This window comes from Pelodiscus sinensis, chromosome 24 (assembly GCF_052426305.1).
Source record: "Pelodiscus sinensis isolate ZL-2025 chromosome 24, ASM5242630v1, whole genome shotgun sequence".
Classification (NCBI taxonomy): domain Eukaryota; kingdom Metazoa; phylum Chordata; order Testudines; family Trionychidae; genus Pelodiscus; species Pelodiscus sinensis.
This window is the reverse complement of record NC_143075.1, coordinates 2,224,804-2,250,905: the sequence shown is the minus strand read 5'-3', so window position 1 is coordinate 2,250,905 and position 26,102 is coordinate 2,224,804. Positions and strand designations below refer to the sequence as shown.

Here is a 26,102-nt window from a genome sequence, read left to right as displayed (position 1 = left end):
TTCATTTTCTGTGGGGCAGTATTGCCGGAGATCACTGCCACCTGCTTCAGTGCAGTCAAAGATGTGGCGAGGACAGTTACATCCAGCAGAGCATCTTTTCCTTAATGGGAGGTTGGGGCGCGAAACTGCCCACCCCCGAGACAGGACATCCTAATGGTAACGCTAGTGTTACTCACATGCTGCACCCAGAGCCGACTGGCCAGGAGGCAGCCACATTGACTTTCCGTGTTTAAAAAAGCCTAAGACAGCAGCATGAGACCCACCCTGCTCCAAACCCTTCAAACGGACGCACACAGTTCTGAGCGGGAGGACTCTGAGCTCACAGCTACGTCGTTACCTGAATGGGAGGAACTTCAAGGACTTTGTCCACGTTCTTTAGAGAAAGCGGCACATACCACAGCGTCGCCCTGTTCGTCACTCTCTTGGAACCTTCAAAAGAGCAAAGAGAACATGAATACAATGGAGACACTGGAAACACGGGTTAGTAAAACCTATAGCACTTCAGGAGCAAACATTCTACGCAGCGCAAGCTACCCGGCTGAGGATCCGTACCAATAGCAAGAAGCCCAGCAGCAGCTAACTTCAGGAGGGCCCTGAAGAGATTGGAGGACGACACTGGAGCTGTATAAACCATTTACTAAGCCTCCCAAGGCCTTGCTCCGGGTGACTTTCCTGCCCTCTCCCCCCAGCTCATTCCATAGGGACACAGCGCTAGCACCATTGTGGTTGGGGGTCCCCATGGTCCGGGCTGGAGGAGACGTCTCCGGATGCCACTTGCCACATCAGAGAAAGAGCCCAACAACCAGGATGGCTTTGCCTGTGCTGTGGGGCGTGGAACATTGGCTACTGCAGACACCTCTGGTGCCTGGCCTGGCTGAGCTGCCTGCTAGCAAGCGGCTATCAAGGGACACTTGCAGCCTAAGAGGAGGAGGATCAGCAATTCCAACAGCAGCAGCACCTGCTGTGTCCTGGCCCCAGTCACTCTACTACGCCGCAGCAGGTCAGAGGGAGAAATCCCAGGGCCAGGACTGTCCGCAATGCATGCGCCAACTGCTGCACCCTGCAAGAGACGGGCAGCAGGGCTGCTCCGGCAGTGCTCAGACCCTCCCAGCAGCCCTGCAGCCAGCCAGAGCGCGCTTTGTGCTTACAGGTACCAGTCCTGCCCACAGGCGGCGCGGGGACGGCCACGGCCCAGCCCACAGGCGGCGCGGGTTTAAAATGCCAGTGATCACAGGAGCTGTGTTTTCTCCAAAGTGCTGCTGGGCTCATTAGCATCTGCTGAAGGTTCAGAACGCGCCTCTGCACAGTTTCTAAAGACTCCCGGCTTCATGAATCCTCCCTCTGGGGAAGCCTCTAGACACAGCACATCCAGGTACCCGAGCAGCGGGTGGAACGACGCACGCAGCAGATGGGAGCGCAGACCACACTAGCTCTGTTTCTGAAGCAACATGAATCAGTCCTGTCTTCAGTGCCAAATTCTCCCGACATTGATTTTAAAGGCTCCCGATACCTTGCGGAACAGCCTTAGACAGCAGCGAACACGGGATCGCTTCTGACAGGGTGCTGTATGCATAAACATTCCCAGAAGTCAAGCTGTCTGAGACGCCGAGGACCTCGAGCGCCAAGGCAGTCCAGCCAGAGCTGTTACATCGATGGACAGTAAGTCCCCTGCTCGGGGCATTCAGTCACATGCCCGGGCCTGTTGTCAACGCAGCCCTAGCAAGCAGGCCGGGGTGGTGGCGGAGCGTGGGCTGATGGATCCGCAAGGGCCCATCCCCTCTAGCTCTGCTGAGGCTGGCTGGGCCGCTCCTCCCAGTACTTCCAGCAGCAAGCTGGTGGCGTGCCAGGCGCACGGCAGAGGAAAGCACCCACTGAGCCCTGTGGCTCCCCGTGCTGCGTGGGACCCTACAGCATCTTTTCCTTGTGGCACAAGCTCTGAATTGTAGCTGCAGATTCCCAGGTGGGGAGCTCAGCCCGGCCAAGCTCCAGGGTCAGTGGTTTCTATCCACCTCGCCCCGCTGGAAACGGGCAGGGGCAAAGGCCAGTTTTCCAGCAGCCACGTGGGAAGCGCACCCGCGGCTAGCCCCGGAGCCACGGGACAGCAACGTGAAGTCGAGGCCGGGGGCGGCAGAGGGGCTCCGGCGGCAGCCACGCAGGAACAGGCAATAGGGCTTGGCAGTGAGGCATGTCGGGAGGGTGCTCCACGCACGCAGGCTGCCAGGCGCTCGCGCCCCGTTCTCCGCCCCCAACCAGCCGCTGCTCCCCGGGGCTCTTAAGATCTGCGCCAAGCAAGGCTGTCCCTGCGGGGCCGGCTGGAGACTAGCCCAAGTCAGCACTAGGTGACTGCCGCTCCAGTCCCATGCTAGACACCTCCCGAAAACACGTGGCCGCCTCAACAAGCGCCCCCAGTACAGAAGGGGGCCCCAGATTTCACAGGCTCACAGGACCAGCTTAGCCCCAACATTAGCGTGGCCCCCCCGGGCCGTTCTGGGCAATAGGAGCCGGTCTCCCAGAGCCCCATTTCACCCTGAGCAGAGCGGCCATGAAGAAACTCCCCCAGAGCAACACCCGAGCAAGAAGCCAGCGAGCGTGACTAGCGCTGCCGTTCGCCAGGCCAGGTCCTGCCCGGGCAGACAAGCGGCCTGTCGCTCAGGGAAAGGTTGTGGCTCACTACGGTCCCGCATCCTCTCTGGGCGGCAGGCAGCCATGGGAAGCGGGAGCGGAGCTTTTGGGAATAAGTCACTGTGCACCCGACGATGGCCATCCTGCCAACGGGGTTACCATGGCAACCACGCAAGCAGCCCCTTTCCAGGCCTCAGCGAACAATGTGCAAAGCAAGTTCGTGACCATCGTTTCCCGTGCTTCAATAAAGCTCGTCAGAAGAGCGGTAATTCCCACGGAGCGTTAATGCTCAAGAGCTGCTCTTCTCCGGTGCAACCCTCGCCAGCCGCCCTCGCAGACGGCACCAGTCGCTATTCAGAGCTCGCGGGCTCAGGCACACGCCTCGATCCTTGGCCAGCGACGGGAAAACCCCGGCATTGCAGGGTGGCAGGGCAGGCGGAGAAGGGAGCTAGGGGAGGAGGCTGTTACTCGGCGGATGTCTACTAGCTGACAATTTGTAGAAGCGGAGACGGTTAGAGCATTTTCTGGAAAGGAACGGGCAGGACTGGCCATCGCCAAGAGCAGCCAGGCTGGCTTCCACGCCTCACGGAAATTAAATGCTCCCAAGTTCCTCTTGAAGCTGGAGGTAAATGCAGGTTGGACCTCCCTGGTCTGGCATCTTCGGGACCTGACTAGTTCCAGATGAGGGATTTTGCCAGACCAAGGGAAGTCATTTCTGGACCCACCCACCCCTCCTCCCCACCGTCCGCAGCCCACCAGTCTCCCAGCCACCTCCCCCCCTGCTGTCCTGTCGGCCCCACAGGGCTCCTGGCTACTGGCCTTCCACAGAGACACTCTGGTCCTGCCACATCCATGCTGAACGCAGCTGTTGCCAGACCAGAGCATTTCACCCTGCACGAGTAAAGGTCAGCTGTCCCTATGGCAGAGTGGTAACCCGGACAGCACCCACCCTCCAAAGCCTCTCCCCACCCACCCCCTCCCCAGTGTGGTTTGCTTTAGCACGATCACCCGCAGATGTGCTCAACAGAGCATGCTACAGCAGCTCCCCTCCTTAACCAGGATCTTCTATATGCCAGCTGCCAAGCCTCCGGTGCCCTGGCACACTGCCACACCTGCCCTGCTGCCCGCTGGTCGGACAGCGACACTGCTGCTTTCCCGCTCAGGTGCGGCCCACATGGCTCTCATGATGTTGACCAAGCGGTGCAGTGGGGCCTGGCATGGCCAGGCCGGTTTTACAGCTGCCACCGATCGGCGGGCTCACTGCTCCTAGAGCAGCAGCTGCCGCCAGAGTCCCATATGAACAAAGCTGCCAGAAACAAGGGCCAACTGTGTAACAAATCTGGCTAGATCTATCAACTCTGTCCTTGGCTGCAAATCTCTGGGACATGGAGCAGGAAGAGACTGTTTCTGGATCAACATAAGTCTCCTCTTTCAGGTGTGTGGCCTCTATTTCCACATTGGAATGCGCTTCCATCTCTAGAGCACTTTTTTACACAAGTGCTTGTACCTAGTTTACAGATGGCAGGATATGAAACATTTAGGGCCTGCTAAGTTTAGGTCCTACGTGTAGGCTACATTAATAAAAAGTTTATGAAGAAAGTCTGATGTTTGGAAGTGAACAGCCTCTTCCAGCGTCTGCCCCTCCGATCCGGGAGCATCGTGACAGGACTGGGACACCAGGAGGTGAACGAGAGGGTGACACCTCTCAGGTTGTGTAGCAGACACTGCAGCAGTGGTGATACACAGGGCAGGCTTCTCACTGCTTTTCCTCCAGCCCAGCCCGCAATCCATTGAGCAGCGGGGCAAGATACACCTCTTGGCAGAGGAGATGCTGAGAGGCATCTGAATGATTTGTCCTACGAAGGCAGAACAAGGCAAGAGAAACTGCGTATTTGGGCGCTGGCACAAGGTAGGGACAAGCCAGGAGATGCTCGGATATTCGGCACCACACACATACAGTCCATAGGTTCACATGTTACACTAGAGGGAGACCAACCATTATTTTTCTCTTGATCCCTTTCTTTGGAGGGACTGGTAGGTTTGCACAAATGTGGGAGGCTTTGACATTAACGAAAGGGATCAGCTAATGAGGTCTGCTCACGAGGGGGTAATTGGCACGCCTGCTGCCTTCCTTGGACGTGGTAGCCGTTTCTCCAGAATCGAACCTGGATTCACCATCACCCATGGTCACCGTGGTAGGCACAGGGAGGATCATCAAAAGCCTCCCAAGCCCCCGCAGCTCAGCCTCAGCATTAGTGCTGCAGGAGATACAAGGAATCCTACAAAGAGACTTATTTGCATCTAGTTGCTACCTGTCAGTGCTGCAGGCAGAGTAAAGGAAATTTCTGCTTTGCTCAATGGTTAGATGCCAATCCCTAAACAGAACGTCACACCCACCTCCCTGCCCACCGCGCTGCAATCTCACACTCCCCTTCGTTCCCCGCAACAACTCAAATCACTAGACTCAGGAGCAACGTGCTGCCAAAAATAATTGCTTAAAAACGTAACTGGTTTGACAATCTTTGGATGCAGTTTAGTCCTCGTCTCAAAACCAAACGGAGTCACATCTGTGACGAGCGGCTTAGGCTGAGCTGCAAGCCGCACGCGCTTCCTCGGGCATAACGGGGGGTTCGCATTTGTGCTTGTTTATTGATGATGAAGCTTGAGGGCAAAACGTTTTCTTTCAAGTCCCGTTTTGCAGACAAGCAAGGCTGACACGTTAAGGCAGCCAAGTCACTGGTCCCCATTTCAAGTTACACTTCACAGACTTGGGTTTTTTACCCTTGCAGTCCTGAAAAGATGCTCTAGAATAAGCACCCACCTGCTAGAGAAGCGCGGGGGTTGCAGCCACAGAGCGACTGAGGCTACATCACGGTGCTGGGAGGAGAGGGAGGCTCCAGCAGACAGGGATGGGGGTGGATTAGTCAGACACCAAACTGTCACAACGAACAAGGACTTGTGCAGGCGACAGGAAGCGAAGGGAATGGGCAGAGACTGCCAGCTGGGGTGACGACGTCTGGCCTGGGGTGTCCCCCTCGCCTTAGCCCTAACTTGGGACAACAGGGCAGTCGCCTCCCTTCGGCCTCCCTGCCAGCACGTGCCCACATCTGCACAGCCTCGCTTCAGGCGTCCCCTGGCATCTGCAAATGGAGCTGCTGTCCACTGAACTGTTGCGCGCCCACCAGCATCCCGGCGAGCAGGCCTGGAGGCAGCAGTGTGCCAAGAGCACTGTGGAGAAGAGCTGGTGGGCGGGTGAGGAGCTGGGAAGTCTAGTTGGAGCCGTCAGCGCGTCCCCTCAGGCCATGCAGCAGCCCAAGGGACATGCCAGAGTCGGCCGCTTCCCAGGGACGTGTGCGCCATGTAAGCAAACTGTGCCAGGAGATTCAGCGCGGCTGGGCTCTTCCCTGCTGAGCCAGGCCCTTTAGGGCACGTCTCGCCGAAGGGCTCAGCTTTCCGCGGGGATTCCCAGGCACTGTGCCTCAGTCTGAAGGCGGAGAGTTTGCCTAGGCAGTGTTAGGACAGACGCGCGCCTACGCACTCCCAGCCAGCGGCTGCATGGGCCAAGGCAGGGAGGCCACGGCAATTAGTCGCTGCTGATTTTAATCATTTTCCCCAGAAGCAGAGCCTTAAGGGGCCTTCGGTAGTTGGCAGGACCCAGGAGAGTCTGACGTTGGTGTTTGAAAAATACTGGGGGTTCTTCTGTCTGGGAAAGGCCTGTCGGACTGGACCTGAGCACAAACGGGCCGGGCTGAGCAGAAAGCTTGAAGCCACGGACATAAATCGCTCCTCGGGTCTGCAGCCCCCACCAAGGCATTCGGACAAAGCGCGCTGTGCTGGTGTGAAAGCAACCCCAGTTGGAGAGCAGCAAAACTGTGCGTGTGTGCAGCCACCACTGCCTCCTGCAGCTGCCATGTGGGAAGATGAAAATGGGTTACCATGGTTACTACTGTCTGGGAAGAGAATATTCAGCTGAGACCAGAGCCAAGGGTTCAGCCTGCGAAGCTACAGGCCCAGCCTGATTAACTGGCGTCTGATGCCGCAGCAGGGATGGGAACAACCCGGCCTGCAAACTTCAGCCACCACGGAGCAACTGATCCAGTTCCACAACCTGAAACGCATGCATGTCCAAGAGTCCGGGGGCAGGGAGCGCAACCCAACGAGGGACAGGGTCCCTGCTCCAACCAGTGCAGCTCAAACTTTCTGATGCAGAGAGCAGATCCGACGCCAGGACAACTTAGAGGTGGTAAGAAATCGGTGTCATTAACACACAGCACAGATTGCATCTGTCTCTTCCTGCCCGTCCTCCCTCCGTTGCTATTAACCTGTAACACTCAGTACTGGCCATGCATGCCGTCACTCAAGAGTTTAATTAGACACAGAAGTTGAATGCTAAGAGCACACTGCAATCTGTGCGCCTTGGGAGAAAGCATCCGAGTATATTTTAAGGAAAATCAGAGCACCACATCTAACTGCGGCCTTCTTTTGGGACTAGGCATTTAACCCTTCGCTGCGCTGAGAAAACAACTGCAGCTAGAGCCAGGCAGAGGACAACGTCAACAGCCCAGACAGCAGCGTTGGTGTTCGCACACTTGGCTTACCCTGAACGTGTACTTTTCTAACAGCCCCATAAGCCCCAGTGCCACTAGCAATCCCATGTCAGTACTTCAAGCAAACCTGTCAGGACTAAAGAGACTCGTCGGTACAGAAATCTCAGCCCCAGTCCAGCTCAGGCACAGGGATGTTGCATTTAGATGAATTAATCGAATAGTCGATGGGATTTCCATCGACGGTGCAATTAGTCGATAAGGGCACCTCCACCTTTGAACTGCAGCCAGGCTCTTGTACAGTTCAAAAGCAGGATCGCAGCAGAACCGGCGTGAGCATAGACGGCTTCAGTCCCTGCTTGTGCTGTTTCCCGCTGCGCCTCTACCTCCCCGGCCCCCCCCAGAGACGGTGCTGGGGCAACCAGCTTAAGCCGGCTCCTGCTTCCCCCCTTGCTGCCTCTGTCAGGGTATGTCTCCACTGCATTCCTCTTAGGCTTAGGAAGCTTAGGCTTATCGGATAGTCGATGAGTCGCTTAGAACCCTAGTCAGGCAAGCTTGGGAAGAGGAACCAGGAAAGATCCCTTCACCAATTAGAAGGAAATACTTACTCCCAGGAAGCAAGACGCAGATTTTCACAACCTGAGAGAGAACCACACCTGCCCCAAGCGAGGGGGAGAAGCCAACGGAGACACTACAGTAACTTTTACTTTTACAGCAAACTTTCTTTGGAGTTCGGGGTTTTGCAAAGCCCTGCTCGTCTCCCACCCTGTTCTAGCGTCGAGTCCCAAGCCAACTGCAGCAGCCACGTCATTCTTGCCACAAGCTCAGCGTGATCCGCGCGAGTCAGGCAGCGCCCCTCTGTACAGCTAGGGGCACCGGATCATCCTCCACACGGTCATGCAACTGCATTAGCCATTACTTTGCTGTCCACACACGGAAGGACATACAGCCCGCAAGGCCAGACGTGCATTGAATGTCTCTCTTCAGACACAGCACTAAGCCTTACTGGCCATGCAGGAGAATGCGGATGTTCCTGCAGAACTGCCACCCTGCCTTCTAGAGGGCAAGGCAGGTGAAACTTTTATTGGACTTTCATTAGTCAAAGAGGCTGTTGAGCCACACAGAGCTCGTCTTCTGGTTGGGGCCAGGTCTAGCCTTGGTGTCCGCTATCCTGGGACCGACAGGGTTACCACAAGCAGGCACACAGCCCTGTCTTCCAGGCTGCTCGCTATTCACCCACTAGCTGCACGGACTCCAGACAAGGGTGATCCCACCGCACCCTGCTAGGTCATGCTACAGCCTCGTTCTCCCGTCACACTGAGCGTCTGCAGGAGCCTTGCCCAGGAGAAGGGGAGCCAGGAGACCTGGAAGCGTCCGCCGCTGAGCGTGCCAGCCAAGAACAGAAAGCTCACTCTGCCGGGAGCTCCTCGCCACTCGGGCTGGTCACACAGAACGTGCCTTTGTGGCACAAGTCCAGGCGGGCAGAGGCACTGGCAGACGCGCTCACTGGACAGCGCTAAGCTTTGAGTCAGCTGCCAGACCTGGGTACGGTCCCAGCTGTCGCTTGGCACCATGCTGTAACCACGTCGGGGACTGCCACGTACTAACCCCGTCTCCTGACGCTCCTCGCACAGGCAGACCCTTGGAGAACGCCTTACACGCCTTTCCACGCCTCGTAAGGAGATCCCGGAGCGAGCCAGGGAGAGGAGGAGGGGAAGCAACCAGTGGGAAAATGGAGCTTGCCACAGCCCCCCGTTAAAACTGCTTCACAGCCCACGTAAAGGGAGAGATTCCACACCGGCCGTAAATGAAGGAGCCACCTTTTCCCTCGGGGCAGCATGGGCCGGTGGCAGCGGGCTGTGCAGGGAGGAGGAACTGGTTATGTGTGAGCGCTCCCCTCCTGCCAACAGACTGAAGCCCCCAGAAGCCCTAGCTGGCGAGTTCCGGGAGCTGCTCAGAAGGCCCCGTGGCGCTGGCGTGGCGGTTACGTGGATCCCAGCAAGTCTGCACAGGTGCAGTCCAGACACGCCAAGCAAGTCGGACCTGTCCTTCCCCGCAGCTGAACCGACCCAAGCACCCGCAGACCATCTCTGTCGCCACCACTGCCATGTCCAGGCAAAGCAGCCACTGCACGACAGCCCTCGTCTCAACGGGGGCTCGCCTTCCCCACCGAGCGCCACACGCAGGCTGCCGGACTCTGGAGAGGCGCCGGGCTGGGCACTACCCCGACCACCTTACCTGCTTGTCTGGAGCTGTTACCCAGGCGCCCCCTTGTTCCAAGAGCCCGCCCCCAGGGGGAGATGCTTGGGACAGGCGGGTAGCATCTCGCCGGTGCCCAGAGGTAGCGATGGAGAATCCGTACTGCCTGCAGGGGACCGGGAAGTTACTCCCAACGTCGACCCACTGCCGGAGAGATGGGAAACCCGCAACGCCATCCAGCCGCTGCCCAGTGGACAGACAGGAGCAGCTGGGGAGCGCCCATCATCTCCACCGGCTTTGCAAACGGGAAACCGAGGAGAGATCGTTACACACCGTAGGGATGGAAATGCCTGTGTAAAACGGTAACTGCTGAAACCGTCATTAATCCATTAACCAGCCCACCATGGTGCGGTGCCGGCAGGGGGCCACGCGAGCATCCCACGCCTGGGGCACAGCATGATGGGCCCAGCAGGGCTGGAGCACCCCCACCCATGGCGCTGGGGGCCCAGGGAAGGGGCTTGCTCCAGCTGGATCAGGCACTGGTTAACCGGTCACTGGTAAGGGTGATGCTTGCCAGTTACCCAATTACATCCTTAATGCAAAGCTGGAAATCAGGCTCCGCGAGGCGCATTAAGCAACAGCAACACGCCTGCCCAAACTGCGCTGCTTCAGGGGCTCATTCCCGGGGAGAGCACGAGGCAGGCGAAGCAGCAGTTACCTGTGAGGATGTTCTCAGCCAGCACGCTGACCTGGACTTCCACGGAGTGCCTGGAGGTGAACGTGATCTCTGCGCTGACGTGCGCCACCTCCCCGATGCACATGGGTGAGAGGAAGTCTGTCCGCTCCACCCGGGCCAGTGCCGCCACACAGTGCTCCTGCAGACAGCAGAGGAACCGCGGTTAGAGTCCCCAGCGCGACCCATGCCGTCAGAAGGGACGGGCGAACGCGCAGCGCGGGCGAGGAAGAGTGCGGAACCCCTCGGCGAGCGCTACCCTCCCGGGAAGGCAGAAGCAGCTTCTCACACGACCTCCCCAACGCCGCGCCACGTTGAGCTGGGAGCGCTTCACCCGCTGCGCCGTCCGCAGCGCTGCTACAGGCTCCACACGGCAACCATGCAGCCAGGGTCAGCCTGTTCAACGCGGGACGTGGGCCCGGCAAACATCCCTGGGCCAGCACCTCAGGGACACCATGGGGGCTCCATGGTTGAAGCACCTCTGGGGAAAAACTGGCACAGCAGGACCACACATGTGGGTAGACCAGAGTCCCTACAGCCGGGAACCTCGGGCCTGGTGCAGAGCCTGGCACGGGGGCCAGTGGCCCGGAACAGAGCCCAGCTGGGGGCCTGTAACAGGGAGGTGGGAAGCCGGGCTAGGGGACCAGGAGTGGAGCTCAGAGACCAGCATTGACTCCCCTGGTCCCGAGGGTGCCGGGCTTGTGGTGGACTTTGGAGTGGGAGTAAGACCCTTTGTTTAACTGAGCCCAACCGCCCACCATGCGCGAACTCCATCCGAATTCCAGACTCGTTTAATCACATCTCCCCCATGCTCTTGGCCCGGGCATATTCCAGCTCTTTAGAACAGACAAAAACAGTCAGTCCTGGTTACACCTTGACATGAGATCTCCGGTAGGGATGGTAGACAGCGTGTAACTGAACAGTCGTGTAACTGCATCAAATCTTTGCAGTTACACGATTGTCAACAGTCCCCGGTGTGGGGCTGGCAGCCAGCCAGTGCGTTCCCAGCCCTGCTCTATCAGAGGCAGCAGTGTGGGGTGGCAGGCAGGAGCCAGTCTGCCAGAGGAGCAGATTTAAAAGCCAGCTCTCCACGCAGACCGGCTCCTACCTGTCACTCTGTGCTGCTGCCTCTGATACAGCGGCAGCAGCCCGTCTGGCGGGGTCCAAGCTCCCCATGGACAGGAGCTCTGCTGACATTCCACAGAGCAGCCTCCCCTGCTCTCCCCGGGGTTCTCCCTCTAATGGACAGGTAGCAGCACCGGGAAGGGGCCGGGGAGTTGGGGGAGCTGGCTTCTAAGCCGGCATCCCTTGACCACTGGCTTTGGCTACCCTTCCCCCTGCCTCAGAGGCAGGCAGCTCCACGGAGCCAGCATGTGCTGAGAGCTGGCTCCCCACATGTACCAGCTCCCACACCCTCTGTGCTGCTGCCTCTCTATCAGAGGCAGTAGCGCAGCTGGGAAGAGAGGGCAGGCTGCTCCACAGGATCGGACGCCCCCAACACCAGCTCACAGCAAAGGGGGGGTGCACGTAAGTCGACAATTAACCGATAAGCCCAGGTTTATTGGTTCATCATGTAGTCCACACACTGACACCCCTAATCTCAATCCGGGCAGTGTCCAATTTAGGTTAACCCTTTCACGCATGTACCACCACAGAACTGATCACTGTCGGGGGCTCTGCCAAACGGGTTTGGTTTAGTTGGAGGGGCTGGTCTTCAGGACGGGGATAATTCAGGCTCAGAACTGACTCTGAGCCAATTTACCATTGGACTGAAACTGGCGGTTGTGGAGGTAAGGGATCAAATGCAATGGGTGCATTCTGGGCACACGCTCAGGTTTCCTCTTGCTCCTTCTCAGAGAAGAAGCCAATGGGGGGGGGGGGGACAGGTGCCCCCTGTTCAAGTGTTGCCTACATGCTACGTCTGCCAGAGGGGGGCCCGTTAAACGCACTATCCCCGGATTATTTGCAGTGCTGTTAGGAGGGGTTCTGATCACAGAACACTGCAGCCAAACGAGACATACAAGTGGAGGTGCTTAGAGGCAAAAAGGCACAGGTGTACCCCATGGAGCCAGCCCGGAGAACAGACAGAGCCGCTTTGCTTTCCCGCTCAGGCTGTTTACGCTGCCACAATGTTGACAATTAGCCATTTGTCCAACTTCATGCGCTTCCGGGAGGGCGCGTGGTGAGGAACGGAATCCATTGCTCTGGTTTGGGTCCAGGCGCCCGCTGTTCACACGCACAGAGGGGCTGCAGCGCCACCTACTGCCAACTCCCTGAAGAGGATTTTGTAGGGTTGAGAAGATTGTTATTTGTCCCAATTCTGAGCAACACCCACTCAGCGACAGCGGGTGCTCAAGCAGAGAGAGAGAGAGAGAGAGAGTCATTTCTCAGAGGTGCTGCAGCTGGAGCTGTAGACGTCTGCAAGTCAGAGCCTAGGTCTGTAGATGGGCTAATCCACCCTACGGTTAAGGCACCCAAACTCAGTGGTGTTTTGAAAGGCTGGATCTTAAGAGTTGTGAAACTAAACTCTCGGCTCAATCATCTAGGAGGGATTAGCTAGCTCCTATTGGCAAGCTCAGCGGCCGCCCTGCCCTGCGGTAAGCAGGCCTACGCTCCTACACAGCTGCTTTGTCTGCACTTGAATTATCGGTGTAGTCTGCACACAGCAGCCTGGCTCCAAACGCAGGCTCCCAGCCCTCATGAGACACTCGCTCTGCCAGCAGGTGCCCAGTGCTCCCCTGCTAGTGCTGCACAACTAGGCTTGGCAGAATTTGCGGGGGGAAAGGAGGGAGGACTTAATTTTTTTCCACTATAACAGTTTTTACAGTTGCAAGAAATGAAGGGAAGGCAGAACATGCAACATGGCTGCCCATGGGGGACTCCCAACACCCACAGGGGCTGCCCAGGGGGCTCCTGACAGAGGCTGCACTTAGTCACCAATGGCCTTTCGCCTATTGCAATGGTGGAGGGAGGAGGGGGGGCTGAAATTGACATTGACCAACATCTCCCAGGTTACATCCAACCCAGCCAAGCCCCGTCCGACCCAGCTCAGCCAGCGCTCAGTGTCACTCCAGCTCCTTCGAGCCTCCAAGGCGCTACGGCAGCCTGCTCTGCGCCTGCATGACCTGCTCAGGGTTTTAGGGCAAAGGCGCCAGCCCAGCGCTGTATCAGTGTCACTTACACATTCTATTGAAAGCCTCAATGAAACGAAAAATCTTAAAACTGAACCAAGACTAAAGCAACAACAAATCAACCCACTGAGTTAGCTTTGCCACTGGAATGCAGTTAAGCCAAATTAATGCCCAAAGTAATCAGCCTTTATATACATCTAGGAAGGAGCCTTCTGTGGTGGCTGAGTATTTGGTTAGAGCCCAGCTAAGGAATGTCACCGACATGGCTTGAATAGTTAAATAGAGGTTGAACCTCAAATCCAGGACACTCTGGTCCAGCGACATCGCTGTTCCTGGGCCAGAGTGCCGGCAGCTGGGAGCTGGGCAGTAAGGGGCAGCCAGGTGGGGCTGGCAGCACTGAGCCAGTGGCTGGGTGCCTGGCTGGCGGGGGCAGCTTAATGGATGCAGCAGCATCCCAGCCAGGGGCCACAGTGGCAGGGGGCCAGCATCCCGGCCAGGGCCAGTGGCAGCAGCAGGGCTGGGAGCCTAATTTGTCTGAGCAGCCGGAAGCAGGCCACCCAGCTGGGGCTGGCTGTGGTAGTGGGGCTACTGTCGTGGCCAGGGCGGGGGATGGGCAGCTAGGGACAGGTGTAGAGCCAGGTAAGGGGCCACCACTGACCTCCCCTGGTCCGGCAAACTCCCTCGATCAGGACTGGTCAGGTCCCGAGGGTGCCAGGCCACGGGGGTCCCACCTGTGTCTAACACAAACCCACAAAACCCAGGAGTTATGAAGTTTTCCTCTTAGACTTCACTTGGAGGGTGCTGGGATGGCAGTCAAGGAGCCAGATGGCGATGTCCACTGGAGGGCATCCTTCCAGTGCTGGGAGAGATGGGCCCAGGCTGGCAGAGCTTGATCAAGGTCCTCACTTCCACTCGCACAGAGATCAGCTTCTAGAATCTCAGCCAAGGGCTTCTTGGCCTTACCCCAATTCACAGTTTGCAAAGTTTCCCTCTGACTGGCAGCTCCTCCCCCACGGCCTTCAGACAAACCAGGTGGCAGCCAGACCCGGAGTCTACAAGCTGCCCCAATCAGGGGTGAATTAGACCATCCTCAGCAAGCACCAGTTTAGAAAAGAGACACTTAAATCAGCAATGTAAACACATTCCAGGTTTCACCCAAACCCCCTGTGTCTGACGCCTCCCCCTCCCTTCAGAGAACAAGAAAAACCCCAACACGTGAGGCAACTTCTGAGGAAAATGACAGTCTTAAAATGACCCCACATCAGTAACCCGCGGAAGTTCACTACACAAATAGCTCCCTGGAAACCCCTAGCAACACAGCCAGTCACTCGACAGCCAAGCAGCAGCAAAGTTCAAACTGATCAGTTTCATCATCATCTCTCGTTTCTTCCTCCGTCACCCTGCACAGACCTGGGCTGTGGGGAACAGCCGGCCTGAAACCTTCACCTCACGCCAGGAAAAAGGAAGTTACGCGCCTTGTGCCGTAGCGACTGTTCTTCGAGGTGTCCCCCCGTGGATGCTCCACTGTAGGTGACGGGTCTTCCCCGGTGCCGCAGATGGGAGATTTTTTCATAGCAGTTAGCAGTCGGGCTGTGCGTGCGCAGTGAGCCTCTCGCACTGGTGGCAGTTGACAGTTAAGCACGGCCTGACCCCTTCCCCTCAGTTCCTTGTCTACCACAGAGCACCTGGACTCCGAGTAGCGGGGAGGAAGGGAGGGTCATGGAGCACCCACAGGGACACACATCTCAAAGAGCAATCCTTACTGCACAAGGTAACTGCCTTTTCTTCTTCGGGGGATGCCCCCGTGGGTGCTCCACTCTAGGGGACTACAAAGCAGTACTCGCCATGGCTGGTGGGACTCGGAGTCACTGCTGTGTAACAGCAGATAGACCCGCCTTAGCCACGGACGTGTCAGCCGCCAATTGAGGCATGATGGCGTAACGTTTCAAGAACGTGGTCCGATGACCACGTGGCTGCCCGGTCAATGTGTTTAAGGGCACCCCCTTAAGGAATGCCGTGGATGTTCTGTAGTGCCCTCGGGGCCGTCTTTAGTGGTTTGTTACCAAGGGAGCGGCACCGGAGGATGCAGCTCGTTATCAGTTTCTAAATGCACGGTGTGGAGAGTGGGTTGCCCCGGAGTAGTTTGCAATGGAGCCAGAGGCGTGGGGACTTGCGAAACGCCTGCGTCCCGTCGATGTAGAAAGCCAGGGCCCGTCTAACATGGAGGGCGGGACGCATGGCGTGAGTAGCGATGTATGTGGCTTTGGAAAGAACGCAGGTAAAACTATCAGTTCCTTAATGCGGAAGCGTGTGTTGACTGAGACCACATCCAGCCTTTATCCCTAAAGTCACTTTGTCCTTAGCAAAGACCGTGTGTGGAGGGCCCACTATTAGGGCTCCTAACTTGCCCACCCTCCTTGCTGACGCGATCGCCACCAGAAACAGCACCTTCGTTGTGAGGAGCAGGAGAGGGCATGTGGCCATGGGCTCAAAGGGGGGCCTCATAGGGATCTGCAGGACCAAATACAGATCCCAAGAGGGCGGAGATGCTCTACGAGGTGGGAAGGCCCTTAAGGAATCTCTTCATCACGGGATGCACAAACACCGATGACTCCTATGTGGTCGTGAAAGGCCGTAATGGCTGACAAGTGAACTTTTATAGAAGACACTGACAGGCCTTCAGTCTTTAAAGAGGATAAGTAGTCGAGTATCATATGGATTGATGTCTTGTCTGGGCTGAGTTCTCTTTGGCAGCACCATGATGCGAAGCGTTTCCATTTTTCCTGGTAAGTTACTCCAGTGGCGTGTCCTGCTATGCATGAGGACGTTTCTGACTTGTTCCGAGTAGGTTACTTCTGCACCTCGAAACCAGACAGGAGCCAGGCATGGAGATGGAGGGTGTGTGGATCTGGGTGCAGTAGTCTGCCCATATTCTGGAAGAAGAGATTGCAGCAGTGAAGGAGCAGGTGTGGTAGTTCCATGGACATGTGTTGCAGATAAGGGTACCAGGTCTGTCTGGACCATGATGGGGCTACTAGGATGACCAGGCTGCTTCCAGATGGATTAGCGGTATTGGCAGGAAGGCATAGTAAATCGGTTCGTCCCATGCGATTAGGAATGCGTCTCCCTTGGACCCCTTCCCTGTGTGGGAGCAAAAGCAAGGGCATATTGCATTGCAAATAGGTCCGTTGTTGGATAGCCCCACCTGTGAAAAAATGGAGTCTAGCACCTGTGGGTGGAGTTCCCACCTGTGATCGATGGGTGGAGTTGCAGCTCAGAACGTCTGCCAGTGTTGTTCACCCCTGGTAAGTATGTTCCCTTTAATGTGACCCCACGTTGGATGCACCAGTTCCAGAGGCGGCCCGCCTCCGCACAGAGATCGGGAGTGTGCTCCTCCCTGTCTGTTTATACAAAACATGGAGGTCGTGTTCTCCGTAAGGACACGGACAGGTCTGTTGGTGATGGATGATGTGAAGTGCTTGCATGCATTCTTGACAGCCCTGAGCTCGGCAGGTTGATATGGAGTAGTGCCTCGTGTGGTAACCATTTGCCTTGCACTGTTTGTTGCTGCAGGTGTACTCCCCACCCATTAGTGAGGTGTGATTTGGACTGATGGTTCTGGTTGAAAGAAGGGCACCCCCTCGAGAAGATTGGTGGGAGATGTCCACCATTGGAGAGGTTCCAGGACCTGTCTGGGGATAAGGACAGTCTTTTGTAGAGAATGTATCCATGGTGTATAGACCAACATCAGACAATGCTGCAGAGCTCGGAAATGTAGACGTGCATATTAGACCACGTATGTGGTGGCCGCCATGTGGCCCATGAGCTGAAGGCAGGTATGTACTGTCATGTTGGGGTTGGAGCATCCCTTTATTAGACAGTCGTCCAGATATGGAAAGATGACGCAGCCCTGACACCGAAGGTATGCTGCGACCACCCCTAGGACCTTTGAGAAGACCCGCGGTGCTGAGGAAAGGCCGAAAGGTAGGACTTTGCATTGGAAATGTGCGTTTCTTACCGCAAACCTCAGGATGTATCGCAATGTGAAAATATGCATCTTGTAGGTCAAGGGCAGCGAACCAGTCCCCTCTGTCCAGCGCTGGTCTGATTGCAGACAGTGTGACCATCTTGAATCTCTACTTTCGCAGGAACTTGTTTAGTTTGTGGAGGTCTAGGATTGGTCTCCAGCCTCCTGTAGGCTTCTGGGTCAGGAAATAGGTGGAGAACAACCCCTTTTGAAAAACTCCTAGATGAAAAAGCTGATCAGTTTCTCGTTTGAGGGGTATCTCACGAGATGGGACGGGGTAGGGGAAAGGATATGAGGGAGGGAGTTGAATGGAATCCAATATCCCGTAGGGATAATTTCTATGGCCCACTGGTCAGATGTTATGGAGGCCCAGTGATGAAGGAATGGATGTAATCTGTCGTCAGATAGATGGTTCTGGTCTTGTTGCACTGGCTGGTTGGGGAGTGGGGGGGGCGGGGGGTCGGGCATGCCCTCAACCAATGTTTCAAATGTGCTGCTTCGGGGCCTGGCCACCAGAAGAACATGGTTGCTGTTTGCAGTTCCTCTGGGTGCACTGCCTGGCACTCATATGGTCTGTACTGAGTACAGTTGTAGTATGAGTCCTTGTTTTTAATGTAGGGGGTGTAGCTCTTGCGCTTGTACGGTGGTGTGTGCATTCCCAGGGTATGCAAGGTGGTACGCGTGTTTTTGCTGTTGTGCAGAATCTCATCCGTGTTGCTGGCAAAAAGCTTGTGCTTGTCAAAGGGGAGATCTTCTACCTTCGACTGCAGTTCTTTTGGCACCTCCGCGGCCTGAAGCCATGATGTTGTTTTCATCATGACCGCTGTAGCTGTTGTTCTCGCTGCTGTGTCCACAATGTCAATTGCAGACAGCAGTGCTGTATGGGCAATTCTGTGGCCCTCCCGTATGACTGCCCTGAGTATGGGCTTCTTGGTATCAGGCAGATGCTCCATCAAGTGTGCTAGTTTGGAGTAGTTGTCAAAGTCGGGATTTGCCAGATGTGCTGAGCAATTGGCTAACCTAAGCTGCAGGGTGACAGACGAGTAGACCTTCTTCCCAAATTGGTCTAGCCTCTTTCGCTCCTTGTCACCATTACTTGATCTAAGGTGAGGGGCCTTTGCCTGTTGGCTTGCTGCATCGACGCCCAGTGAGTTTGGCCGAGGATGGGAGAAAAGAAAATCTAGATCTTTAGGTGGGACGAAATATTTCTTGTCCGCATTTTTGCAGGTCGGCTGAGCTGATGCAGGTGTTTGCCAGATGTCTTCTGACACCTCCATAATTGCTATGGGCAACGCGATTCTGGCCTATGGTGCTGGGCAGATAATCTTCAGGAGATGGTGCTGCGTCTCCTTCACCTCCTGAAGTTTCATTTCTTGTGATGTAGCAACCCTCTTAAAAAGGTTCTGGAATTGTTTCAGGTCCGCTATCGTGTGTTCATCATCCAGGACTATCGCATCCTCTGGTGGGGAAGTGGGATTGTCTTGGGACTGTGCCAGCCGACTGTCATCTTGACCATCAGCTAATTGGCCTTCCTCCAACGCATGGGGAGGTGGGGCAGAAAAAAGTACAACAAACTGGCAGTTGAAGCGAATCCAATTCTGACTAGAAATCAGGTGCAAATGGGTAGCAGGGAGCGGCCAGCCACTGGAACCATCTGCCAAGGGGTCGTAACTGAGCCTCCATCACTGACCTTTTTAAGTCAAGAGAGCTCTGCGCTAGGAATGATACTGGGGAAGGTCTATGGCCTCTGTTATGCAGGAGGCCAAATTAAATGATCACAATGGCCCCTTCTGGCCTAGAATCTACAAACATCCTCCTCCTCCTCCTCCTCCAAGGGATTTAATGCGGTTTAACCAATTTATTCAAATTCACATCGTTAGGTTAATTCAGATTAACTTTCCTGGCTGGTTCAACTTCGACAAGCCCCTCTTCAACTTCTGAACACGGACTTGCAACCCACGTGTTCTCTTCACAGTGGTGGCGCGGAATCGGGGGTGGGTAGAACACACGGGCTCTAACAAGTTACAGAAAACATCTCTGTTGGCAGCATTTTAAAATGCCACCCAACACCGCTCCAAGAACGAAGATACATTACATCGCCATGGCCAGGGGGCGACCAATGGTTCTTTCTCCAAGAGCCACCTCTGAATAGTCCAAGTGTGAAAGGCAACAAAGATTGAAGACTAAAAGAGCCCGTTAAAGGCCTCAGCAAACAGGCTGTTTTTGAATTTCAAACAAGGTCAGAAACTGTAACCCCTGGAAGGTGCCAGTCCAGGCCGGCTTTGGGCATATCAGGTCTCTGGATAAGTAGAGACAGAACTTCAGTTTCCAACCTGGGGACAGAGAAGAGGCTGAGTGAGAGAGAAGTGCAGTGTCTGTCTCCAGGAAATCTCAAAGCTTGGGAGATCCCTCACCCAGAGTGTACTTTAAGTCACTCACAAATCTTCTCAACTCTAAGAACCACAGAAAATCATTCTTAAGTGAAATGGAAAGAGGAAGAAAAATGCTAGTTTCACCGTTCCCTTCTTGCACGCTAACAGAAAAAGCCGATGTCAAACTTCCACGTGTTTTCCACTAGATGGCACTTCTACAGAAAAGGACACCAACGAGACACCAGACCAGACACCTGCCTCTGAACACAGAGTTTAAGGGTCAGGTTCCTTGCTCACATTTACCACCTTAGCCAGGTCTCTGCAGCAGGCCCAATCATGCCGGAAACGGGAGCTAAGATTGCATGATTAAGTGAAGAGAGTCCGGAAATGCAGAGGTGAAGGGTCCAGCAGCGACACAGCCCCTCGCAAACATCCTGTACCACAAGCACCAAGAAAAACCACAGGAACGGAGAGCAGCGTTCTCTGACGTCAATGGCTGCCGCGGTTCTCTCCCACCCTCGCAGTCCCTTCCCCGCCCAGACTCACGTGGGTCCGTCCCAAGTGGTTACTACATGACATGGGGCTGGGTGCTCTGCCAGGATCCTGTGCTAAGAGCAGCAGCTGGAATGGCCACGCTCCAGCCCCCCGCCTACGTACCCCTGACTGGGAGTTGCAGTGTCGGGTGCTGATGATGGCGCCTGCCTCTTCAATCATTTTCAGGATGATCCCCCCATGGACGTTGCCTGCGAGGTTTGCATCATCCTGGCGCATGATCCTGCAATGGAAGAAGATGCAAAAAATCTTACTTCAGTTCTCCTCCCACCTCCCCCGCCTGGAACCAGCCAGCCTGGGGAACACCCAGCTCCGCCCTTCGCGGCTAGTGCAACACCAGCCACGGTGCCTTCCCGGTGGGCGGAAGCGGTGCCACTAGCCTGCCCACAAGTGGCCGATTTAACCGGAGACAAGACGATGGAGCGAAGTCATAGGCAGCAGATGGGGCGGCCAACATAGCTGCCCGTTAATTCACCTCCTGCTTCTTTCACAACTAACGCAGCGCTGGTGAAAGGGGCCGAGACGTCAGCCCCCTTCACACCAGTCCCGTTTGTCAGAGGCTCTGCAAGGGCTTTACAAGCTGTAACGACGCCTCGAAAACTGGCATGTTTGTCCAGTACAGGTTAGGGATGTTAACAATCGGTTAATTGAATAGCCGAGTCACCTCGGGAATTATCATCAGTCGCCTATTCTAGAGTCCCGGGGGCGGGGCTGGCAGCAGTCCCTGTCTGCGGGGGGGGGGGGGGGGAGCGGCCTGAGCACCCAGACCCAGCGGAAACCAGAACTGAGCTGGGCTGCCTGCCCACCCGGCTCCTAATACACTTTAAATGGAGACCCATAGCAGGGGTAGGCCCAGACCCGGCGTGAGCCAGAACGGAGCTCGGCTGCTGGCCAGCCTGCTGCTAAATGTACTGGCTGCAGAGGGGAGTGGGGAGGAGGTAAATGCGTGTAGTCTGTAGCATTAGCCTGTAAGCTTCGGCTTAGCGGTTATTGACTATACTGTGACATCCCTAGTACAGTCCCCATTTCACAGAGGGGTCAATAAGGCTCAGGCCCGGGGGGGGCTAGCACAGAACTTCCCAGAGCCCCCAGCTGGCCTAACTCCCATTGCCCAATTGTCCATGCTCCCTCCCAGGAGTCAGTTTGCTCCTGCCACACGGCCCCAGACAGACTGTTCAGAGAAAGCACGATCCCTCCCAAGAAGCACAGCTCCCAGGACAAGTCGCCCCCAGATCGGGTGACAGCTGTCAACAGGCTTCCCCAAAAGACCGTCTGTCTCTCCCAGGAGAGGGGCCCAAAGCAGACCGTGACCGGCAGGAACAGCCAGCGCGGCAGCCAAGGGTTAACGGTGAGCAGGGGAGACCAGAAGCCTCGCTGGTACCATGTCCCACCAGGACTCGGCCTCCCCCTCCACAGCACGGCCCTGCTAGGCCTGCACAGCCTAAACTCAACACTCCGTCCCCTGCAGAAGTGGGCTGTGCCAGCCACAGGTTTGGCTGGTCTAGAAAGTGCTACCAGCCCATTGGCTGATTTTTAAGTTGATCCTGTACAGACTAACTCGGCTACCCCTGAAGTTTCCAAGGTCACATGGTTTAGCTGGGGGGCGAGGGGGTGTCACAGCCGGAGGGAAATTCTGAGAACGTGGCTCCAGAGTGACGGTCGGTTCCAGAACGACGTTGAGCGTCTGCAGCACAAGCACCCCCGAAGGAGCAGACTTCGCCAGGTGCCGAGACGGACCACGCTGGGGGACTATTCATGTCTTGAAAGCCACCCCACCCGCCACTGAACAGCAAGAAAGGCCCCCTCCCCGTCGGCCTCCCAGAGAGGGAAGTCCAGAGCTGTCGACACAGCAGCCCCTGCACTCTTGCGCTCCAGAGAAGGGCAGCGCTGCCGGGTCCACTGCTACAGGTAAAGCACCGCAGAGTCAAACCCACGGAAACCAGCTCTCCCCCTTCCTGGCCACCGCCATGGTTACCAGGCCCCGAAGCCGCGCTGGCACGTCTGACACTCGCTCGCCGCAGACGGGACGAACCAGCAACGCGACCTCGCTCGAGGCAGGACGTGAGTGCTGGTCTCTCACCCGCGTCAGAGCCAAGGCAAACGGCCCAGCCCCTTCCACAGCAGCCCCGCGGGGCGCAGGGCCCAGGGCAGGACTGACGAATGCGCCACTTCAGGGACCAGCCCACCACTTCCAAACTGCATGGCCCACGAGGCACCCCCCAAGCGCGGGGCCCGAGCAGCCGCCTCCATTGGCCACACCCGAGACCCAGCTCTGGGTGACGCTTCCTGCCCCCACTCCCTCCAAGCCCCAGCTGACCACCCTGGCAAGGTCTCAGGCACTGAGCCTCTCACTAACCGGGGCCAGCAGACCTGGGGGTGGAGGGCACTAGCACCCGTCCGTGCAAGCCGGAGAAGGGGGCCCAGCGGGGCTGGAGAAACCACCACAGCACCCAGGAGTGAGCCAGGGGACAGGACCTGCAGGGGCGGGGGAGGCCCTGGGAGAGTCCTCCACCACCTGGAACCAGCAGCCTCTCCCCCCACGACGGCTCAGGACTAGGGATGTGATGGCGAAGTGGTGAGCATTGCCCGGGTGATGCTTATCTGGGACCGGACGGGCAGGAGGCTGCTCCACCCAGCCAGGCTCACCATGCCGCAGGCTGGGGGCACTCCAGCCCCACCTGACTGAGGCAGCCCCAATGCCTCCCCATGGGATCCCGGTTCAGGGTCTAACTGGCTAAATGGGATTTCACATCCCTTACTCCGGACTGCGTCGCGACTGACCCGTCACCTCACTGGGCACGTGACCCAACCCAAGAGTTCTTGATCTTGAACGGCGACATAGCGGGCGGCCTCTTGGGTACGACACCAAACGGTTTCCAAGAAGAGTTCAGTCAAAAGAAAACTAATCGCGGTCTAATTGAGGATTACTGCAGTGATGGGTTTAGGAGGTAGGGGATTATCCCAGGGCACGCCTGGGCGAGGCCTCCGGTGCCGAAGTCAATTCAAGAAGCAGTTACTTCTCTGCAAGTTGGGTTACATATGCTGGACAGACAGAACCCTGGAGGGATGGACCACTGGCCCAATCTGATCTATGGCAGCCACTTCCTGCAGCACATCCTCATCCCAGAACAAACCCAGCAGCACAGCACGCGCTACGAGAACAGCAGCTGGGCTGGGGCACGGACAAGTCCAAGAGTTTAAAGGAAGCGCAAGAGGCTTGCAAGTCTTGGATCCCAGGGCAGGCCGAGAGCAGGGCAGCAGGGTGCACAGCCGAGTCTGCTCGTTACTGGCCATTGCAAAAATTCAGGTCAAACCAAATTCAAATCTTTGGGGAATGTTGTGCGTGTCAGAAAATCTGGGTCAGCTCAGCTGCTGGCTTTGCTGGACATCTCCTCTTTTGGGTCTTGGAACGGACTTGCTTCCCAGAGGAGGAGGGGTGGGGTCTCAGCGGGCGGGGCACTCACCTGGGACGTGAAGACCCAGGTCCAAAGCACCAGCCCCTCATTAGCCCAACGACTAGTCCAGTTTTTAGGTTAAAAGACAGGAAACAAAGGGTAGGAATAAATGGTAAATGTTCAGATTGGAGAGGGGTAACTAGTGGTGTCCCCCAAGGGTCAGTCCTGGGACCAATCCTTTTCAACTTATTCATAAATGATCTGGAGAAAGGGGTAAGCAGTGAGGTAGTAAAGTTTGCGGATGATACCAAACTGTTTAGGATAGTCAAGACAGAAGCAGACTGTGAGGGACTCCAAGAAGATCTCAACAAACTGAGTGATTGGGCAACAAAATGGCAAATGAAATGTAATGTGGATAAGTGTAAAGTAATGCACATCAGGAAAAATAACCCCAACTACACGTACAGTATGATGGGGGCTAATTTGGCTACGACAAATCAGGAAAGAGATCTTGGAGTTATCGTGGACAGTTCTCTGAAAACTTCCACACAGTGTGCAGCGGCGGTCAAAAAGGCAAATAGGATGCTAGGAATTATTAGGAAAGGGATAGAAAATAAGACCCAGAACATCTTACTGCCCCTGTATAAAACTATGGTACGCCCACATCTTGAATACTGTGTGCAGATGTGGTCTCCTCGCCTCAAAAAAGGTATTTTGGCCTTGGAAAGGGTTCAGAAAAGGGCAACTAAAATGATTAGCGGTTTGGAACAGGTCCCATATGAGGAGAGGTTAAAGCGACTGGGACTTTTCAGTTTAGAAAAGAGGAGACTGAGGGGGGATATGATAGAGGTCTATAAAATCATGAGTGGTGTGGAGAGGGCTGATAAAGAAAAGTTATTTATTAGTTCCCTAAATAGAAGAACTAGAGGTCACCAAACGAAATTAATGGGGAGCAGGTTTAAAACTAATAAAAGAAAGTTCTTCTTCACACAGCGTGTTGTCAATCTGTGGAACTCCTTGCCAGAGGAGGCTGTGAAGGCTAGGACTATAATAGAGTTTAAAGAGAAGCTGGATAAATTCATGGAGGTTAGGTCCATAAAAGGCTATTAGCCAGGGGGTAGGAATGGTGTCCTTGGCCTCTGTTTGTCAGAGGCTGGAGAGGGATGGCAGGAGACAAATCGCTTGATCATTGTCTTCGGTCCACCCTCTCTGGGGCACCTGGTGCTGGCCACTGTGGGCAGACAGGACACTGGGCTAGATGGACCTTTGGTCTGATCCAGTCCGGCCGTTCTTATGTTTTATATGCGCACCTCCCCCACCCCGGGAGCAGCTGGGGCCAGGGCTGCGGGGGCTTTGGGGCCGTGGTGCTATTTTTAGTACTGCAGTCCCGGCCCCAGGCTCCAGCCCCCGCAAACTGCCCCGGAGGAGAGAGGCAGGGCAGGTGGGCAGAGGGAGGGGATGGGGAGTGTAGCTGCAGATGAGCAGAGTGGGGCTAGGGGAGGAGTGGGCACGGGGGAAGAGAAGGGCTGTTGCAGGGGTCAAGGAGGATGGGGCGGGGGGTCCCCGAAGGGCTGAGGGGAGCGAGAAGGGCCCGAGGCAGGACAGCAGAGGAGGGTGGGGGGCAGCAGGGGCGAGGGGAAGGGAGGGGAGGAGACATGGCAGCAGAGGGAAAAGGGAGAGGTTTATAAGCTCTTATTAACAACTTGTGGCGCGCACCCGAACAAGCACCCACGGACTCAATACTGGGCACAAAACTAAGCTAGCCCCACTGATGGGCGGGTAATCCTAGCGGAACACTGCCCTGCCCCCGGGCTCACGGCTGGGATAAGGCACCACCGCCTCCTGCCCTCGGGCTGTAGTGGGCATGGCAGCCAACCCCTTGCGAATCAACCCCCATCACACCCTTCAGCCAAACCATTGGGGAAAGTGTCAAATCCACAAATGTTTCCGGGTCACAAAACCTGCTGTATTGGGGGCGCAGGCCAGCTCTGGTGAGACATGGAGCCCCCCCGCCCCACACACACCCGCTACTGCCACACGGGCTAGAGAGGCTGCTGCAGACAGACAGCTTCCTCCTCCATGCAGCCAGCCCGGCCCCAGCTGCGTGCACTACTTTCTACCCTCCTTCCCTGGGAGACGCCCGCTGTGGCCTGACATGAGCTGCCTGTTACGCGGCAGAATTCGGACACACGAGAAGCGCCGCACACCTACCGGACAAGCTCGCAGGCCATGCTGGCGGACGCCCCGGAGCCGGCGAATGTGCGTGCTGCAGCCGGAGCAGGCACAGGGCTGCACTCATTCACGGTTTGCATCACACGGCTGCTGCTGCTCCAACTCAGCCACACGCCAACTTACGAGTTGAGCAGCTGCCTGTGCTGTCCCATCCAACACAGGAAGATGGGCCCTCAGCCAATCCGCATGACTCACTTAAAACTAGCTGTCCTAGGAATCATCCTGCCCCACAGTTACACAAGGAGTCGCTGCCCAAAGCTGGGCGCTCCCCAGAGCTCTCGGCTGCACTGACTCC

General features: G+C 56.3%; 1 protein-coding gene across 3 annotated transcripts in view; it reads right to left on the bottom strand.

Moving 5' to 3' along the window:
* Positions 1–26,102, bottom strand: part of ACOT7 (acyl-CoA thioesterase 7) — a 140,086-nt gene that overhangs the window by 87,463 nt on the left and 26,521 nt on the right. The window contains exons 1-4 of one of the 3 annotated variants that reach the window (XM_075906806.2): positions 25,787–25,944; positions 20,286–20,403; positions 10,084–10,240; positions 338–429 (exon numbers count right to left, since the gene is read on the bottom strand). In XM_075906806.2, coding sequence (XP_075762921.2) covers positions 338–429; positions 10,084–10,240; positions 20,286–20,403; positions 25,787–25,887 — 468 coding nt within the window. In that variant the 5' untranslated portion in view covers positions 25,888–25,944. Of the gene's footprint in view, positions 1–337; positions 430–10,083; positions 10,241–20,285; positions 20,404–25,786; positions 25,945–26,102 lie in introns of those variants that run through there. The other 2 variants (XM_075906807.2, XM_075906808.2) reach the window with 2 other exon arrangements.